Raw genomic sequence first — 21022 nt, forward strand, 5'->3', positions numbered from 1 at the left:
AAAAAAAAAGAGAGAGATCAGATTAATCTGGCACGACTTGTTTTTGAGTGCAATACATGAATGCAATAGTATTTCCTGGTTGTGTGCACCGGTGACTGAAATTCAGAAACATACTCAGGGGTTGTGCTAAGGGGAGAGGAATGAGGACACTGTCCCCAAATAAGAATTCTTCCCTCCAGTAAAAATTTTCCTACAGTCCCCACATTTCTACCTCTGGGTGCTTAAATTGGATTTCTGAATGCTCAGCTGAAGTTTAAGCCATTGCAATACTAGAAATGTGGGGACTGAAGAAAAATTTCAAGGAAGAATATTTATTGAAGGTGGCAATGTCTCCATCCCACTCCCTCCCCACTATACCCCTGGGTATACTTCCTTTGAGACTGGAGATAATATATAGGCTAGTAGATCTAAAGGCACACAACAACAGCAAAGCCATTGTTGGTCTTAATGTCCATAGAAACCTTTCTTGGAACTGCTTGTGTTTTGAAACACAACCACATTGTTATATTTTTGCAGGTTTTTCTGAATGTAACAGTTGCATCCTCCCCATAATTAAATGTAAAGGTAGCTTGTTCTGCTTGTATTGTGGAAGGGGAAGAGGAGAAAGCAAAAAGGAAGTTGGTTTTTATATTATTATGTATTATATCTTCCAACAAGCATCTTAAAATATGCCACTAGCAAGCTCAGAAGACAGACAGAATATTGGATAAGTAAGGCATTTCTTACATTCTTATCTTGCCATAAGTGAACAGAATCACAGAATTATATGTAGAGATGGAAGGCATCTTGGAGATCATCTAATCCAGAGCGAGGCAAAAAGTAGACTGGGATCTTCTGATAGACACCTCACAATTTACAGATGATCATTGGGGACTTTGATTCTCTACTGTTTAGCAATAAAAGCAACAAAATGACTCTTACGTCCAAGATAACTAGGAGTGGATTTTTGAGTGGGAGGGCTGTGAGCCCTGTTTATTTCTGAAAATAGCTGGGTTCAGAATTTTTCAGAAGCTAATGAATGTCTTTGTATGAAGCTCTTAGAATCATAGAATCATAGAGTTGGAAGAGACCACATCCAGTCCAACCCCCTGCTGGTAGATCTTGGAGTTCAAGGCTCCCCACCTCCATAAGAGCATGAACAACATACGACACACCTTGTGAGTCTGATTGTGTGCCCAGTCCTGTTGTAATCCAGCCCTCAGTTCAAGATAAGATCTGAAATGCAGAAGATCCAACTACAGCATCCCTGACAGATGGCTCTCTAGCCTCTGCTTAAATATCTCCAGAGAAGGGGAACCCACCAGCTATACAGCCACAATCTGTTGCAATGTGAAAAACAGTAACATATTTCTATGTTCAGATCCATGTATTTTAAAAATGATTACAGAGCAGGAGGAAAAATAGTCATCCTATATGAGATCTATGTGTTAGTGGTCAATGTTGTCACCATGAATACATAAGCTGGAATGACTCCCTCACTTATTTGTTGTTTTTGTTGTGTACCCTGACTCAAGTGTTTTCTGACTTATGTCAACCCTAAAGTGAACCTATCATGGGGTTTCCTTGGCAAGATTTGTTCAGAAGAGGTTTGCCATTGCCTTCCCCTGAGGCTGAGAGAGTATAACTTGCCCAAGGTCACCCAGTGGGTTTTGTGGCTGGGCTGGAAATCGAACCCTGATCTCCAGAGTCACAGTCCCAACAGTCAAACCACTGCACCACACTGACTCTCACTAATAAGAACCTGTAACACTGTCTTAACTTCTTGCCCTTTGCTTGAGTGAAGGAGCTTCCTATGACACAGAGAAATTGAGCCCAGTTAGACTTATGAAATATGGCCATGATAGACCAGTTGCTCGGAGGGTTTGCAGTAGAAATACTGTCCTTCTGAATTCGCAGCTTTGGAACTCGCAGTTTTGATTATATGCAAGGTTGCCGCCTCCCACTTCCCTCTCTCCCCAGTGCTCCTTTCCATCTCCTCTCAGCCCCATCGTTCTGGAGCTAGATCAGCTGAGCTGGCTCTAAGGCAATTGGGCCGAGAGGGGAAGCAATCGAGGGGACCCTCTGCTCCCTCTCTCTGCCCCATTACCTTGAAGTTGGCTCAGCTGATCCAGTTCCAGGGTGATGGGACCAAGAGGGGAAGCAAATGGGGGACCAATTGGTCATGGTGGAGGGGGAGAGGGAGTGCCCAGCGGGAAGGGGAATTGCCATGATGGCCGGTGAGCTGGGCGTGGATTACAGGCCCTGGTTGCCCCTGCACTTTGGCTCACTCTCCCGGATGGAGGGAAGGCCCTCTCAAGCCCCTGAGGCAAAGGTAGGCGGGGGGGGGGGGAGGAGGTAAGGAGAGAGGGGAGGGAGGGACTTGAATATCCACAAAATTTCGAATTCACATGGGGTCCCAGAATGGACCTCTGGGAATTCAGAGGGACGACTGTATGGGATTCTCAGTTTAGTAAGTGAAGTAATTGTTCACAGGGACCTAATGAGAACTGGACCCAGCGAATCTCATATGATGCTGGAAGCTAAGCAGGGTCAGGCCTAGTTAATACTTGTATGGGAGATCACTTCCCAAGGGATCTCCAGAGAAGATCAGGAAAGAATCTTGCCTGATACCCTGGAGAGCTGTTGCTGTCAACTAGAGCTGAGAATATTTGTCCAGATGGTCTAATGTTCTGACTCAGTATGAGCCAGCTTTTTGTATACACATGTTTGTACATACACATTTATTTTGTTCCTGTGGTAGATCACTGCAGTGTTGGAGAGGTAGGAGCAGTTATAGTGTTATTATTGTATGTAAGGCCAGAAACTCAAAAGGAGTTTTATTTTTTGGAGTGCAATTGCCTAGAATCCATGCTGGCAAGGGGATTCTGGAAGTTATAGTCCTATGTTTCCAAGTTCTGTGTGAGTCATGTTCATCTTCATTTGTAAGATAGAAGTGAATCAGTCTAACAAGCAATTGTGCAGTTTGAAATGCACATGTGTGCACACACTCACACATGTATACACACACTTTTCAATAATTAAATTGCAAACTACTAGTCTGCAGCCCAGGCTCTGGTGGATTATTTTAAATAAGTGGATGAATTCTAGCATTAACATCTGCAGTTCCTGGCCATGTTATCGCTGTACAGACCTCTCCGCCCCACCTATTCTGCCAGTTTTTCCTCCCTATTCAGATTGTTCTTTATTATTGTTTTGTTATTCTTGTAATGTGTCTTCATAGAACCATAGAATCATAGAGTTGGAAAAGACCACAAGGGCTATCCAGTCCAACATTCTGCCATGCAGGAACTCACAATCAAAGCACCCCAGACAGATGGCCATCCAGTCTCTGTTTAAAGACCTCCAAAGAAGGAGACTTCACCACTGTCTGAGGGAGTGTATTCTACTGTCAAACAGCTCTTGCTGTCAGACAGTTCTTTCTAATGTTGAGGTGGAATCTCTTTTCCTGTAGCTTGCATCCATTGTTCTGGGTTCTATTCTCTGGGGCAGCAGAAAACAAGTTTGCTCCATCCTCAATATAAAGCCACTTCAAATATTTAAACAGGCCAATCACATCAACTCTTAACCTTCTCTTCTCCGGGCTAAACATACCCAGCTTTCTAAATCTCTCCTCATAGGGCATGATTTCCAGACCCCTCACCATTTTAGTCTCTCTGCTTCAGACATGCTCCAGTTTGTCAATATCCCTTTTGAATTGTGGTGCCCAGAACTAGACAGGTGAGGTTTGACCAAAGCAGAATAGAGTGGCACTATTACTTCCCTTGACTCAATTTGACTCAAATTTATGGTGACCCTATTTTAGACTTTTCCTTGCAAGATGTATGGAGAGGGGTTTTGTTGTTGCATTCCTCTCAAGTGTGTACGTGATTTGCCCAAGGTCACCCAATGGATTTCCATTGCTGAGCAGGGTTTTAAACCCTCATCTCCTAGAGTCCTAGCCCCAAACTGAAATCACTATGTCACACTGACTCCTTGCCTTTAACCTCCTACGATCTTAGCCTATTACCATTTCAAGACTGCTGCCTCCTCATTTCCTAGGTTCCTTCTATTCTAATTTCTTTGCCTATTTTGGGTAATAGCAGCTCAACCAATGGCAACCATAGATATCTATTGTTTGTTCAACTCTTCTGGGATATTAGAGCAGTCCAGCCCATCTCTCCTTGGAAGCTTCTGTGATTCCATCTGATCACACTGTCCTTTACAGTAATAATGCAACCTGATGGAGATAGCATAAGAATAGTAGGACTGTTTGCACCTGCAGCAATACTAAAGTAACTAAGCTCACCATGCCCTTATTTATTTATGTATTTATTACATGAGATAGTGGGATTTCAGAGTTCTTTATGAATAAAACAATATGCACAATTTTTATTTGAGAGACTACAGACTGGCCATGAGCTTTTGCAGACAATTGTATAGAGGCATAGTGGAATGAGACACTTGATATGTATACATGCATTTGGCTTAAGGTTTGAGTCACAAAGCAGAAGAAAGAAAGACAAGAATAAAGAGAGAGGTTGTTAAAAATACTTCCCCCCTCCACGGTTTTTTTTTTAAATAAAAAGCATCTTGGTAACATGTACTGTATTCCCTTTCAACTAGCATTATAAATATTCTTTGAACATTTCAAAGTACTCTTTGAAAAGGTCTACAGTGTCTAACAGAGACGTCTGGTAAAGTCCACACACACTGATACAGACACATATACAGATGTGCCTTGCTTTAAGGTGCTTCACTTTAGAGCATTTCTCTAATACAGCACTTTTCTAATATAGCACTTTTCAGTTATATTGTTGTTGTGTGACATCAGGTTTTTTCTGACTTATGATGACTGCAAGATGAATCTGTTTTATTTTTGCAAGATTTGTTCAGAGGTGGTTTGCCACTGCTTTTCCCTGAGGCTGAGAGAGTGTTGTTTACCCAAGTTAACCCAGTGGGTTTCACGATTGAACAGGAAATCAAACCCTGGTCTCCAGAGTTTGTAGTCCAACGCTCAAACCACTACACCATGCTGGCTGACATAGTATATCACTATTTTGTTACCCACACCCAGTCTGTTTACACTTGTGGACTTTGTGTCTCAGTTTTGTATTCTAGCAATTTTTTAGGCCTAGTGCTTTTGTACACTTAATAAATAGTGGTGTAAATATATTTTTAGACTGCTATTTTCATTAGACTGCTATTTAGACTGCTATTTGCAAGTGGGGGAAAGGGTTGTGTTTCTTTTTAAGGCAATCTTGGCTTTACTTTCAAAGATATGACTGTGTTAGTCTGTAGAATTAGTATGTAGACAGATCCTGTAGCACTTTTGAGACTAATTAGTTAATCTCCAAGGTGCTACAAGATCTCATTGCTTTACATTGGTGGTTTAGAACCTAACTCATCATATTAGCAAGGTCTGTCTGTATTTTTTTATTATCCTACTTCCTGACATGTATCTGTATTAGTCATTTGTGACTTGAAAGAAAGAAAAAGAGAGTGAATGAGAGCAAGTAAGTGTGCTACTCACATTAAGGTTCCCCTATTATTTGCAGGTCTTGTTCATTAGAAGTAGGTATCTGTTGACAAGACTGTGCTGAGCACTCAGGCTTTCAGTCTTCATTTATTTTTTTGTATGGATTTGCTATTGCTATTATTCATATTCTTACTCTTTCTTCACTGACTTCACGGGGCAAATTACCCCTGTGTATCCTTAGAGCAACTCTGTAAGATTGGGAAGGCAAAGAAAGAGTGAGTGATGCAAGATTCTTTCGAGTTTTTTATGCAAAAGTTGGATGGTCATCTGTTGGGATGCTTTGATGGTGTATTCCTGCATGGCAGCATGATGGACTGGATGGCCCTTGGGATCTCTGCCAACTCATAATTCTCTGATTCTGTGATTCAATGATTGTGTAGTAAACCTCACAGCTATGTGAGGATTTGCATTCTGACTCTTTCCCATTTGTGTTTCTCTCATTAACTTTTATCACCAAACATACATCCAGCCATAAATGCGTAGAGAGAAAAGATGCCAAATTTTGTTTAAGTCTGACAGAAATATTATCAAGGAGCAGAATAATGTGTATACAGGAGCAGCTAGGTTTTTGTTCTTTTTTGGCAAAATAAAACAGTACAAACATTTTGTCTGTCTTTATGCAGGACAAGAATCAGCTATTGTCAACAGAAATGTCCTGTCAGAATTATGGAGGAACAGAAGATTGATGGCATCAAATAATGAGTCACATGAAGAAAAGAACTGCACGGAGCCAGGTAAGAAATGGAGAGCTTTAAGGTATTCTTCATCCCCCATTTCTGCTTTGTTGTACTGCTGTAGCAAAAGCTGCAGTGAAGTGTCAGACCTGGAATTGTCTGCCATGCAAGAAGAACATTTAATGAGCACAAAACTTTGTAAGAGACAAAAAGCACAGGAACTGAAGGCCTTGCCCAAGCAAGCAGAAAGGTAATTTATCAGTTATAGAAAATGTACCCGATTCTTCATGCTGATTCTTCTGGAGATGTTTCTTGATCAAAGCTATGTGTGCCATGTTTGTGCTAGTGTATTCAGAAATGACTGGACCACAAAATGTATAGGTGTGTGATTATTTGCTTCTGAGCATGTGAAACTGAGATGTGACATGTTTTGTTCATGCTTAGTGATGCATCAGTCTACAGTAAAGGCAAATGCATTTAGCCTGCTTGGTTTGATTGATGTCCTCAAAAATTGGACAGAAGAGGAGAGAAATCAAAATGTCACTGAAAAACAGCAAAATCAAGACTCAGCAAATGCAAATGAAAAAAACCACCCAGGTTCACGGGTTTTTCCTGCAAACAGTGATCACTAATTAAACATACACTTTTTGCACATCCTCCCACTCTGAGGCCTTGCCATTCAACAACAGAGCAATACACAGATTAACATGAAAATCACTCCTCCCTACACAGGGTCACACAGTATATATATATATATATACATACATACACACCCCACTCTCTTCCATGCCAGCATTTTTTGAAGATGCCAGCCAAATGCTGGCGAAACATCAGGAATAAACTCTTCTAGAACATGGCCATGTAGCTTGAAAAAACCACACAAAAAAGCTACAAAATGGCACTGCTCAGACAGGTTCTGGTCAGGCAGATAGTGGAGCTCAGGCATTATTTCAGTAGGCAAGCATGCAAATCAGATTGGAAGGGCAGAAAAATTGAAAATTTACAAGCAGATCGATCTGTACCAAAGCATCAAGTTACTCAGAAGGGGGAAAAAGCCTGGAATTAGAAGATTTCACAGGACCAGAACTGTGTGCCATCTTAAGTTGCTACCTGCAGTATCGCCCTATGGACCTCTTCAGTCATGGCCATCCACAGTCCTCTATGGGCCAGAAGATGTCAAGGTTTCTCTCATGCTTCTAATTTAAGGGAGGTTTTCTTTTGGAACCACCTCATAGTTTCAGTGGCTACTCAATGCTGCACTTCCTCACATAGGAAAGAAAGAGGAAGAATAAAGTCACTCACAAAGTGCTGGTCAAGAGCTTTTAGCTTCACACACTTCTCTCCCTTCCTAACAGGAAGTAACAATGGGGATTCCTGTAGCCCCCTTGTAGTCTACAGGCTTGGTGAGTGTGACTCTGCAGGCTAGATTGGGTATACAGAAGGTAACATGCACATCATGCACTAAATGGTCCAAAGCACACTGCAGAAATAATCCAGTTTGAGACTGACTTAACTGCCCTGGCTCAGTGTTAGGGAATCCTGGGAATTGTAGTTTATTGTGGCACCAGAGCTCCCTGACATAGACGGTTAAATATCTCACACAGTTCTCAGAATTCCTTAACATTGAGCCAGGGCAGTTAAAACAATCTCAAACTGGATTATTTCTGCAGTGTGCTTTGAACCAATGTCTCCCTTCTTTGGCTAGCCATCAACCAATGGTTAGCCAAAGTGGCAACCTTTCCCCTACCACAATACGATGCTCAGGATGCTATGTGCTTTGCAGTTACATCACCTCAATCCATTAAACTGCTTCATATTTTTTACAACATTTTAATTATCTCACACTGCAAACTCCCCTCCTCACATTTTTAGTGCAGTAGGGATAGTGTCCCTAAGAGTGATAAATATATGCCATCATTGCTATGTTTCATTGTGACAAAAATGTACATCTTTTAAGACTGCAGCTGTGCAGAGGACTGGAAATGTATTCTCACTAAATCACTCAAATAGGAATGGGGCTATAATTTGAGTTTATGATTGCTGTTTTCCATATTATGTACTGCATGCATTAGAGTCTCACAATTTTTTTAAAAAATAATTCATTAGAAGTAGGGAAGGATTTTCATGACTTGCAAAACAGCACTCTGAAAGTATAGCCAAGGCCAAAATAAAATATGCTGGCTATCTTTGTTTTGAAGCTCACAAAGGCCTTTTATTCCTTAATGTTCACTTTCTTCTTTGCTGGTGTGCATAGAACAGTATATTGCATTTGTAGCAAGCATGCTCTGACTTGGTCCTGAACTTACTGCAAGGAAGAGTTCTGAAACAGTATTAAGAATCCTCTCTATGCTTAAGCCAATGGATCACTTCACCCAGGCAGATCCTGTGGCTCTCTCCGTAGTTTCCTTATTATATTGGTGAATCCACTCTTGTTACAGGAGGTGAATATTCATTTACTTCAGATAGATGTTTAACACATTTCTTCACTGGCTACCCGATTCTTTATATTCTCCCATCTTTACAGTCTTGGATAATGGAGCATAGTATGAAGATTTTCTCTATGACTACATCATGGGTTATGATCACTCACTGAGTGAGAATGAAATCCTAGAAGCTGGCAGCATCAATTCCATTGACGCTATAAAGCACAGATTACAACTTTGAGGCTTTGGCAAGTTACTATACTTAGGTGCTTCGTCAAAGGATATTCACTGTGCATTTTCTTATGTAAATTTTAAAAGGAGCCACTGGAACAGCTTGATGGACAGAAATACATTGCTGACCCTGATTTCCTAATGTTTTAAAGTTTCTTTGGAGTTGTTAAATATAAAATAGAGATGGACAGGTTCGGTGAGTCTAGAGGCCAGCCATCTGTTATTGGGTCATGTGGATGCTATGTCAGCTGACACAAATGCCCAAAGTGGAGAGGAGCTGGTGGTGGAAGCAGCCAGAAGTTCAATTCTGGTTTGGAAAAAAAGATTTTTTTTTAAAAAAAGTTAAATGGTTCAGAGAGTCCCTGAAGGGGTCATTGAAAACCTCTAAACTATTTAAAAGGTAAATTGCTGCTCTTGGACACTTCAACCCTCTTCCACAGTTTGACCACAGCATTTGTTTGTTTGTTTATATCTTCTGCTCCCATCTGCCTACCATATCTATAGATCCCAGGGCAGGTGCAGACAAATCAGTAAGATACAAGAATGGGCAGAAATCTACAACAGTTTACATTGGAGCCAAACCATTGTCACTGTCTACCAAAAGCTTGGCTCAAGGGCCAGATTTAAACTCAGCACCTAGATGAGGCCTCAGTGTTGAGCCTCAGATGCATTTGAGGAAGCAGGCTCAAGTCTATGAAAGTTTATGCTACCAACTTCTTTCTTTCAGTTAGTCAAAGGTACTACAGCATACTGATTTTCCAGATTGCCTTTGAATTCTGTCTCCATACAATGTACTGCTCTTATTGGTAGACACAGAGGAAATATATAGAACCACAGTATATTCATACCAAACATGCATACCAACATGGGATGTTGAATCCACTCTCAGTTTAAGGCTGCTTTTCCCACAGCTGTTTTGGATTATTACGGGAGTAAGCCTGGGGCCAAACTACTTTCAAGAATAGGGTCCAATGGCTAGATGGCTCTCACAGAACCTGGGGCAGCTGCGATAACGATGCCCCTCAAAAGATTAAAAATAGATTTGTGCCCTCCCTGAAAATGGACCCACTGCCTGCCTCGGTTTTAGTGTGTGGTTCATAATTGCTGGTGAATTTGTTTATTCCTCTGACTGTAACCACATCTTGTGGCAGTGAATTCTGCAAATAAATTATGCATTTTGCTGCCTCTGAGATGGCTCTGCCTCAGATGATGACAATCTCACATTTATTCTGTGATTTTCCAGAAAATTAGAGTCAATACTGATGGACTAACTAGTGGACTAACTAGTCCATCTAGCATTAATTGTTTCCTCAATGTGATTATCAGCATTCATTGATCTTAGTGCAGTTAGAGGACTAGGCATCTTGGTGCCCTCTGATGCTTTAGGGCAGTGGTTCCCAAACTTTTGTCCTCCAGATGTTTTGGACTTCAGCTCCCAGAATTCCTGACAGTTGGCCAAGCTGGCTGGGACTTATGAGAGCTGAAGTCCAAAATACCTGGAGGACCAAAGTTTTGGAATCATTGCTTTAGAATAAAAATCCCATAATTCATCTCCATTGGTTGGTACTGACTAAAGCTGTAATTTAAAATATCTGGAGGGCACCAGATTGCGTATCAACAGAAAGGGAATCTTGTTGATAAACAAGGAGAACAAGGAAGTACCAGTAATTGAAAACTAGAAATATAACTTATTACTTTGTCACTGTTTATATAGCTTTCTCAGCAGGGAGCAGGTCAGCCAGCTGACTGTTATTACAACAATTCTGCAGAATATTCTCACTATTGGAACTGATTTCATATTTATGATATGATAATCTGTAGATGCTGGTAGTCACAAGCTTAGGAGAAATGACAGAACCATTTTTTTTATTCCTCCCAGGAAGTTATTGCTAAAAATATTTACAAATGCCTGGATATTACAGCAAACATTTGGTAAGGATCTAAAGGAAGGAAAAATAACAAGACTGCAAATATTAATTATCTCAAGTATTGAATGATTTCCTTGTGGGTTCCCCCCCCCCCCCCAGCTATGGCAGCTTAATTTAATATTTTAAAATATCTTCATCTTCCTTCTCTATATCTATACTGATGGCTTAAGAAAAAAAAATATATTTTCTTCCTTTTCTGATTATGCTTTGCTGCTTTACCAGGAAAGTTATTGTCAGTTTTATTGTCTTTTGGTTGGTTTCTAATTATATTTTTCTTTTCTTTTTTAAATGTGTGGGATCTTTTTAGGACCAAAAGATAGCATATAAATGCTTTTACACATACATAAATTAAATATACACCATGGAATAGGGTATCACCAACAATAAAGATGAGACTAAATTGAAATACTGCTTTTTATAATAGATGTATGGATTAAATTTGGTCTTTGAAGTACTGTATACATGGTAAACGAAGAATGAACCCTGAAAGCCATTAAAAGGGAAAGGAGGAAAGATTGCAAAACTCTATTTTATTTAGTTCTGTTATATTTTCTCTCTCTCTCTCTCTCTCTGTGCATGCACACACACATACACACACACATATATATATACGTATATACGCATACATGTACCTACACACAGACGCACACACTTAATGTCTTGCTGTGCATCCAGGTCTGGCACAAAAGCATGTAGGTCTGGATTGTACCTACTAGATGTACTTCTTATTACTAAGCACAAAATGGGCACTATTTTCTAGGGCATTATCCCATTCAAGCTGGCCAATTGCATCTTTAATAGGCGAGAGAGGGAAATCAACCAGACATGGTACCGTTGTTGAAATATTATCTTCTACACTACTGTTAAAATTGCAGGAACCCAGTTCTCTGGTCATCCTGTGTGTGGACAAGTTCCACTGAAACAAATAGAAATGTATGCAAAAAAATGATTGTGAGAATGAGCTGGGGGTTATACCAGTTGATAATTACAGTCAGACAAAACTAGTTGATTCCACTGTTTGCACACTATCAGATGATGAAACTAGTGATTCTGCCTCCATACTGGCCTATCTAAGGAAATTATGACCCCATATTTTCCCCTGTTGTTTCATCTCCTTCTGGCTATCAGTAAAATCTCAGCTGTGTTATATGTGCAGTATCAGTAGGCAGCAGAAGTGACCAGACCTATTTAGCTTACATCCATTGTTAGCTCTGAAGGTGTACCCAGCTATTAGCTCCTTTCTTTTACTAGCATGTAATCTCTTTATATATAGTTATGTGAAAACATGTTCTAATCTAAAGGAAAGAGTCCATGAGTAACTTTTTCAGTTGTCCATCAACAATATAATTTCCCTGCATTGAGTCCAAGGTCTAATCCTGAATGAAGTAATAAACTTATACTGCAGTTGTGAACTCATTTGATTGAGTGCTCTCCATAAAGAACAACAAACTTGCACAGAGAAAATTAATATGGCATGGAGTATTCCTTTGCCATACAGCCAGTTTCTTTCATATGAGTTTTTGTTTTGTTTTGTGTATCTGTGGGGGGAGCATTCAGTCATGAGATCACCCACTAGCAGTCTCAAGTAGTATGGTCTAGCCATAGGTTTACCTCTAGAGCAGTGGTTCCCAAACTTTGGTCCTCCAGATGTTTTGTACTTCAACTCCCAGAAGCCACAACCAGCTTGGCCAACTCTCAGGAATTATGGGAGCCGAAGTCCAAAACATCTGGAGGACAAAAGTGTGGCAATCACTGCTCTAGAGTGAAAGCTGGGCAGTAGGACACATTGCCTGCACATTTCAAAGAATGTCTTCTGCAAGGTGACATAATAACTATCTTTAAATATCTGAAGGAATGTCATGTGGAAGATAGAGCAAACTTGTTTTCTAGTCCTGGATTCATTGGGAAGAACTTTACTGTAAGGGTTGTTTGACCACTGGACTGAGTGGACTGCATCAAAGGGTGTAGACTTTCCATCTTTGAAGGTCTTTAAACAAGTATCAGATGGGCATCTTCCTGTGCAGTAGGGGTTTAGACTTTTGTGATCACTTATATTTCTTCAGATTCTGTAGTTCGACTGAGTTCAGTAAAAATTGTAAGTGTGTATGGGAATGTAAACACACCAGAGCAAGAATAAGCAAAATGGGGCACTCCAGATGTTGCTGGTCTTCACCTTCCATCAATACTAAATAGCATAGTCAATGGTAGGAAAAGTTGGGAGTTGCTATCCAACAATATCTCAGAGGGAAAGCTGCATTTTAGAGACCCTTGTAACAGAGAAATCCCTACTTAAAACAATAAGATTTACTAAAATCACGGCATTTGCCCAAAATCCTAGGAGAGACGCTTGGGATATAGACGGCCACAAGACTGAACAATGGGATTTACTTCCAAGCAGAAATGCGTATGTGGCTAAAGTCCTATCTACACTGTAATCTGCAGTCCAAAATAGCTGAAGGGCCATAGTTTTTTCCGTTCTTATGTGCACTTGTGCCCTATTAAGCCTCGACACTTTACATCTAAGTAAAAATACAGAGAACAGTGCTGCATGTGTTGTACCTAGCATAACACAGAACTTTTTGCGGCATCATTGATCACAAGGTTATTTATGCTCACTGCCTTGAGTCCGTATATTGGGAGAAAGGCAGGATATAAGAAAATAATAATAATAATAATAATAATAATAATAATAATAATAATAATATAGTGATGCCTTTCCAAATGGACAACCCAGAAGAACTTGTCAGGAGCTTCTGGGACTAGACCAAGGAAACTGTGCTTCTCTTCACATCTGCATCATATGAAGAGTATGGGTATATATGGTTCCTTTAAGAGGTGGGCTGCAAAGAAACAGATTAGGATTGAGTTGGCCTTGGCCAGGTCCAGAGTCAGTGAGAGAGAACAAGTGGGAATGTTAATTAAGGGGCTGGTCAGACTGCCCCTAAAGGGTGGCTTGCAGCTGCCTCTTTTACAGCTGGATCGGGGCCGTGGCAACCGCACTAAAGGGTTCTCACCGATTCAATGGGTGACCCATCTGTAGGCTGACCTCATGAGGAAGGGCAATAAAAAATACTGTTTAGTCTGGGACATTCCCCAAGCAAAGACAATCTCTACCTGATTCTAACTCATTATCTCCTGTCTCTTGCTTGTGGCATCATTCTGACAGTAACTAAAAAAGACTCATAAGATCAAATAATATGAACAGAAGAAATAAAATTAAATCCCCAGAACAAAGAAACAGAACTGCAAAAGCTGATGCTCAAACTTCTTTCTCTCAGTTGCAAATGTGCTACAACATCTTTTTGCAAACCGATACAAACTAACACGGTTTTGACTTTGAATATGAGTAATATTTAAAAATCCCTTGTTTTTTCATCCCTACTGAGGGACTAGAGTAGAAATAGTTGAAAAACAAACCATTATGTGCCACTAGGAATATTACTGAACAATGCTCTGGTCCCTAACATGTAATAAATAGTAAATAAGTAAGTATGTAAGTAAGTAGGCCAAACCTTCCTCAGAAAAGAAAGGAATCCCTGACATACACACACAAAGAACCTCTTCCCTTGAACCAGGAGATGGTATTTTCCATCCCCCCTCTATGCTGTGTGATGGTGAGATTACTCATGACCACAGTCTTTGAGCAGGAACCACATCCTCAGCTCTTCCCTGGGCAAGGAAGAAGAGAGAGCAGAAAGGAGCCAGAGCATCCATCATATGACAAGGCCCTTGTGAGACTACATTTTTATTTGATTTTAACTCAGTCATAGAACCTCTAAGAGGAGTGCCAATGGTACTGTAGGCTATTAGCTTCACATCTTCTTTCCTAACATCCTCATCTTACATGTGCCAGAGCCCAATACCTCTCTTTGAACCCTTTAAAATTACTTTATAACTAGAAACATTAATTCAAGGTATGATCAAAAGAGTGGACCACATGTCAGACATCTGGGTTACGGGTATAATTCAGAACAGTTGAAAGAGCAGGTCGTTGAAAAGCAAGAGACACACATTAAGAACAATAATTAATATCAGCACAATTTCAAGACAACTCCTAGCATTTACGCCGCTATAGACATATACACACTCACAGGATATCATATAGGATAAGAGATTTTCATGTTTACTGCTAAATCTGGATATCAGTATGGAAACGGATCTCCATTTTCTTGAAATTGCATTAACTATAAGCACCTTTTGACTTTTCATAACATCCTCCAGGGAACACGATTCTAAAATCTCTCCAAAGTAACTTGTGTTTTTGTCAAACACCTTGAGGATATCTTGTGGGGGAAAAGTCCTCTGAAAACTCTTAGAGAACAGAAAAGTATGATGTAAAAGGTAGTAATTTCACATTGTGTTCTCTTCAGCCTATTAATAGTTTGAAAATGACTGTACTGGAACATAAAACATTGTAAAGTTCTAGCAATATGTTTTTAAAACTTTTTTTAAAGGAGCCTCTGGCTTTGAGGAGGCATGGTGAAATATAAGGAACTTAAATCTATTTATTTGTTAATATCAGAAAGTCAAAGGGTGTTAGCAGTGTTAAGCATTATGACATTCACTGACTTTCAATACACTAGTATTTTCTTTTAAAAATAATATGTTCCTTGTGGATTTTGTGCTGTAGGATCATTGGGGGCAGAGATCTAGCTATTTTTTGCTTACAGAACTCAGTAAAGTGCCATGTGCTAGCACTGACCAGTAGTAACAACAACAAATCGGTGAGGAATATATAAATGAAAGAAGAATATTAAAAGATCTTTGGGCCATTGGAAGTAAGGCCATTATAGTCCAGCATTATGATTCCATAGTGACCAGCTGGATGTTTTGTGGGAAGCTGAGAATTAGGACATACGTGTAATTGTATCTTCCTGGTGATTTATGCTGAAATTTATGCTGAATTCCAGAGGCATAGTATTCATTTGTACAGCACACAAATAGTGGCTACCAATAGCCTAATTCTTCTTTATTTTGTCTAATAATCCTTAACAGCAGGGATGGGTAACTAAGGAGTAGGTGTGGGATAGTTCCCTTTTTAGACTCTCCCCAGGCTGCATGATAGCGCCTGGCATGACTAGAAGTGTTGTTGCCTCATTATTGTTGGTTAACATGGCTTATTTTTAACATTTTGGATGTGGGTGGGGTTTGGGGGAGTAGTGGGAGACAAAAGGACCCTATCTGCCATGTTTTTTGTGGAGATTTGGGCACTTTGAGAGTGTTTTCTCTCTCTCTGCATTTAATGGCAGGGGGATGGGGACTTTGAGGGTCTCTAGGGAGACTTCAGCCCCTATCCCACAGGCCACAGTTTCATCACTACTTCATTAAGCCCATCCCATTTGGTGCCATTGCCACATCCTATGGTACCAAATTCCATCCTTTAACAAAGGAAGGATTTGGGTGGCAGCTAGGATTCGTGTTAGCCTCCACGTAAATCTCTTAAGTGCCTTAGCCTATAAGAATAACCTGCAAAGCTGCCAGTCAAAGCCTCAGGCAGTTGTCCATGTGTACCCACCAAGATTTGCTGGATTTGTCTTTCAAAATGCTTTTGGAAGCATTGGGGGAATGACCCCTATGAATGTTTGCAGACGGCCAAATCCTGCATGTGGCTGCTAGTGCAAACTAACTGCTTGCCCTGGCCTGTGGTGGATGGAAGTTTACATTGTAGGTAGAAGTTTCCTAGTGCCCAACATGGTCTTGAGAGTAATTCCTAAGGAGTTAAATGTGATGGATCTTCACTTGTGCAAATTTCATGAGGTTACATTATTTCTAAATTCCTCATATGACTGGCTCTTTTCATAAGAGTATGCACTGGCTTATTTGTCCAGCTGCTGCAAGACCACAGAAACAGATGTTGCTGGGATTTGAATCAACATGTCATCTGGCTGGACTATTTCTGCATGGGGTTTTTACATCTCTGTGGCATATTTGTTGATTAAACTAAAAAAGATTTCATTCTCTCCCAAGTCAGTGGCTAACAAATTCAGTTTCTGTACACTTGTTCCAGAGTTGGACTTCTCTGACATTAGTCACCGGGTATCAGGCAATAGATCCTGTTTCCAAAGATAGCCTGAGAGCATGGAGATGTAGCATTCAATAGGACTTTGGACAGATGTTCCTTCAGCAGAGATTGGAGCTCAAGTAAGCACCAAAATAGCTAGCAGGAGTTTAAAGGAACATAGGAACCAACCTTCTGATAGGATCAGATAGATATCCTGATACTATCTGCTCTGATTAGTAGTTGCCTTCCTGGATTTCAGGTTCAGGTTGTTGTTTTTTCACCTGTTTACTTTTACTTAGAGATTCTAGGTATTGAACTCAGACTCTATGCTTACAGTGTGTTTGCGTTGCCAATAAGCTAAATGTAGGAGACATGGTTTGGCATCACTCTCAGGCTGCTGTTTGATGGCTATTTGTATTTATTGATTTAATTTTTACTGTTGTTGTTATTGTTGTGTGCCTTCAAGTTCTTTCTGACTCATGGCAGCCCTAGGGTGAACCTGTCATGGAATTTTCTTGGCTTTGTTCACAGGCTTTGTCCTCTGAGGCTGAAAGAGTGTGACTTGCCCAAGGTCGCCCAGCAAGTTTCTATGGCCAAGTGGAGATTCAAACCTTGAGACCTTATCGCACACACATTTGCTCCTGATCTGGGCATGGGCAGGGAACGTGTGTGACTGAGTGAAAACACATTTTATCACATGCCACACTATCCTCAAGGTGGCCCCATGCCCCCTAAGCCATCCCTGAGGCAGGGCTCAGGCATGTGAATTTTGAAAGGTGCAAGCTTAACAGGGGAGCAAAATCTTGTGACTGAACCCTGATCGGGGATGGCTTAAAGACAGACGATGGGCCACCTTGAAGATAGTGCGGCATGCAATAAATGTGTTTTTAAATTTATTTTTACATGCACTTATATCCTGGCATGCAATGATCTCTACTTTATCCTTTCTGCAGCCTTGCGAGATATAGTAGGATAAGAGTGACTGACTTAGTGGGGACTTGATTCTGGATTGTCCACATCCAGTCCAGTCTTCTAACCAGTACACAGTCTCACTGGCTGTCCTTTTTACCTGGTCAGGATGCTCCAGATGTAGCAATATTTGGAGGCAATTAGGTAAAAACTGATGGTTGACTTAACAGTGGCCACAGGTCTCTTGCTATTGGTATAATTGGTATAATTAGCTTACTTGCTAATTAGCTTACTTGCTGTTCACCGCTATGATCTTTGGAATAGCGGTATATAAATAAAACAAATTATTATTATTGTTTGTTGCTGAAATGGTAAAGGAAGGAAAAGAGAACAATGGTGTATTGCTGCCACAGCAAATTAGAAATCCACCTTCTGCTCTTTAGAGAATCTGCTTTCCACTAAAATCATATGCAGTTAGTGTTTCTGGAGGTGTGGCAAAGTCAAAGCCACCATCATTTTCAACATAAAAAGAGAGTAAAAACACCCATTAGGAGAGATCTTTCAACCATGTAGTATGGGGAAAAGCCTATATAAAAGCCAGGAAACCACCATGGAATGGTGTAATGCTCTTCTCTGTGTCCCACCACTCTCACAGCTACATCTGGTAGGAACATGGGAGAGGGCCTTCTTGGTGGCTACTCCCAGTTTCTGGAACTCATTTCCCAGAGAGGTTAGACTGACACCCACTGTGCTGTCCTTTTTTTAGTCAGGTGAAGCCTTTTTGTTGTTCCAGCAGGCCTTTGAGGCCTAACTGCTCAGGGAGAAACAATCTTTCATGTGCTGTATTCCTTATATTCTTTGTTTTTTTAATGGTTATAGTTTTAACTGTTTTTTATTCATCGTTTAATTATATTTTAAACTTTTGTATGATATAAATGTTTTAGCTTTATCTGATTTAACTTTTGTAAGCTAATTTGAGTCCCAGACTGGGAAAATGGTGAGATGATGATGATGTTGTTGATGATGATGATGGTGATGATATGGCAGGCTGACCCGCTCTGGAAGCTTCTTCTCCTATTGACGCAGATTGAATCTTTCTGCAAGGAAACCAGCACAACCATCTAAAAAATGAATTTGTAGCAGGAGGTCAGGAGAAAGAGTATAAATTTGTTTGGAGGGCAGGGATGTTGCTGTCAAATCACCTCTGCTACTCCTAAAATGTCACATCTGTTTGTAGGCTTTGAATCATCCTGTAAATACTACAGCCCCTTTGAGCCTTGTGTTCTATGTGTGAATGTCACCATATGCAAAACAGAACATGGAAGAGAAGTTAAACATACCACATTCTAGCACTGTAGGTTTTGATGTTTTCATTATGGATTGATTAAATAGGAAACAGATTTAAAGCATTAGAACACACTTTTTGAAAGATTTACAATTTTTTGTGATGCTTCTCTAAGTTATTAAAAGTTCAGGAGAAGTGAGAGGCCAGAGAGATGTGCTTTATTACTCCATTGGTCCTGAGCTCCTTCCTGTAGATAAGGATGGTGTGGAGAGCTTTGTTTGAACAGAAACTATGGCCTGTTACAGACTGCCAAAATAAAGCTGCTTTGGGTCTCTTTGGAGGTATACTGTTTAAATGATGCATGCATCCTAAGAGTCCGGAAGCTGCACCAAAGCTGCACTCCAGTGCTTAGGAATGGAGTGTGGCTTTGGCGCGACCTCCAGACTCTTAGGACCCATGCATCATTTAAATAGCATTCCTCCAAAGAGACCCGAAGCAGCTTTATTTTGGCAGTCTGTAACAAGCCATCTAGAAATAGCCTGGCTGTTGAATCTTTTTTCAGGACTGTGTAAATCTGGTTCGAACCTACAGTACAGACCAGCTCTTTGTATTTTGGCAAAGCAGGAAACAGAATAGTTTTTAAAAAACTCAATCATAAGACAAACTTGGGGTGTTTCATGCGGTTCTCTGGATCTAGTGCCAGTTTTACAAGGAGTGATAAAGCTAAAAGCCAAGGAGAGTGAAAGTGAATCTAATATAGTATGTATTTGTCATGGATTGATCACTACCTGGTAGGGTTTAGACTCACTGGAACTCAGAGCCTCTGCAATTGTCCACCCCAGGAGGCTTATAGATCTGGATGGATTCCTGATGGCTTGGCCATCAGTTTCCTGTTGCCTTGGCAGGTGATCCTGTTGAAGCCTTGGCAGATTTCTGGAATAAGGAAATGGCCAGGGTGGTGGACACGATTGCCTCTGAGCATCCCCTACTACAAAGTAGAGCCAAACATGCCCCCTGGTTCACTAAAGAGCTGGCAGTGATGAAACGAGTGGGTCGGAGACTACAGCAATGACGGTAGAAGACTTGGAGTGAGTCCGACCAAACATGAGCTAAGGCCCGTTGGAAGGCCTGTGGTGGAGTAATGGATGCAGCGAACCAATTACACTTCTTGGCCACCATTGCACCTGCATGGTGTCATCCAACAGAGCTGTTCTGAGTGGTCAAGGGCCTTTTACACTCTGTCCCCCAAGAAGAAAACAAAGACCACTTGGCAGCTCACTGTGCACAATTTCAAGACAATCTGCAGACAAAATCACTCAGATTTGTTCTGACTTGAATGTTGTAATTGACACAGGTCCCGTGGATGTAATCTTAGAGCCTGCTTGTCCCATTTGGATAAGTTTCAATCTGTGTAGCCTGATGATGTGCACAGGATCCTTGGAGAAATGAGGGCCGCCATGTGCATACTGGATCCTTGCACTTCCTGGCTCCTGAAGGCAGCTAGAGGGGGAATGGCTGAGTGGGTAAAGGGAGTGGTGAATGCTTCACTGCAGCAAGGCAGATTTCCATTTTGTCTAAAGGAGGCTGTGGTGAGGCCACTACTGAAAAAGACCTCGCTGGATCCTGCCATCCTTAATAACTATCAGCCAGTCTCTAATATTCCATTCTTGGCAAGGTTCTGGAGCGAGTGGTGGCCTCCCAGCTCCAGGGGTTTCTGGATGAAATGGATTATCTAGATCCATTTCAATCTGGTTTCAGACCTGGCTATGGGACAGAGACAGCTTTGGTCGCCTTGGTGGATGACCCATGCAGGGAGCTGGACAGGGGGAGTGTGTCCTTGTCAGCCCTGCTGGATCTCTCACTGGCTTTCAATACCATCAGCCATGGTGTCCTTCTAGACCACCTTTCTGGCATGGGACTTGTACTGTTATGTAGTGGTTCCAGTCTTTCTTGGAGGGGCAAACTCAGAAGGTGGTGTTGGGGGACTCAACCAGTGTCTGCAGTCAGTAATGGACTGGATGAGGGCAAACAAATTGATCCAGACAATACAGGGGTG

The 21022-nt window shown here is 41.0% G+C and overlaps 1 protein-coding gene across 2 annotated transcripts in view; it reads left to right on the top strand.

The window, feature by feature from the left end:
* SLC24A4 (solute carrier family 24 member 4) overlaps positions 1 to 21022 on the top strand; it is a 165121-nt gene that overhangs the window by 17866 nt on the left and 126233 nt on the right. For both annotated transcript variants that reach the window (XM_089522417.1, XM_089522418.1), the window contains exon 2: positions 6139 to 6249. In XM_089522417.1, the coding sequence (XP_089378543.1) occupies positions 6139 to 6249 (111 nt within the window). The remainder of the gene's footprint in view (positions 1 to 6138; positions 6250 to 21022) is intronic.

This window comes from Sceloporus occidentalis, unplaced genomic scaffold (genome assembly GCF_023333645.1).
Source record: "Sceloporus occidentalis isolate IW3139 unplaced genomic scaffold, rSceOcc1.0.p SCAF_4, whole genome shotgun sequence".
NCBI classification, from domain to species: Eukaryota; Metazoa; Chordata; class Lepidosauria; order Squamata; family Phrynosomatidae; genus Sceloporus; species Sceloporus occidentalis.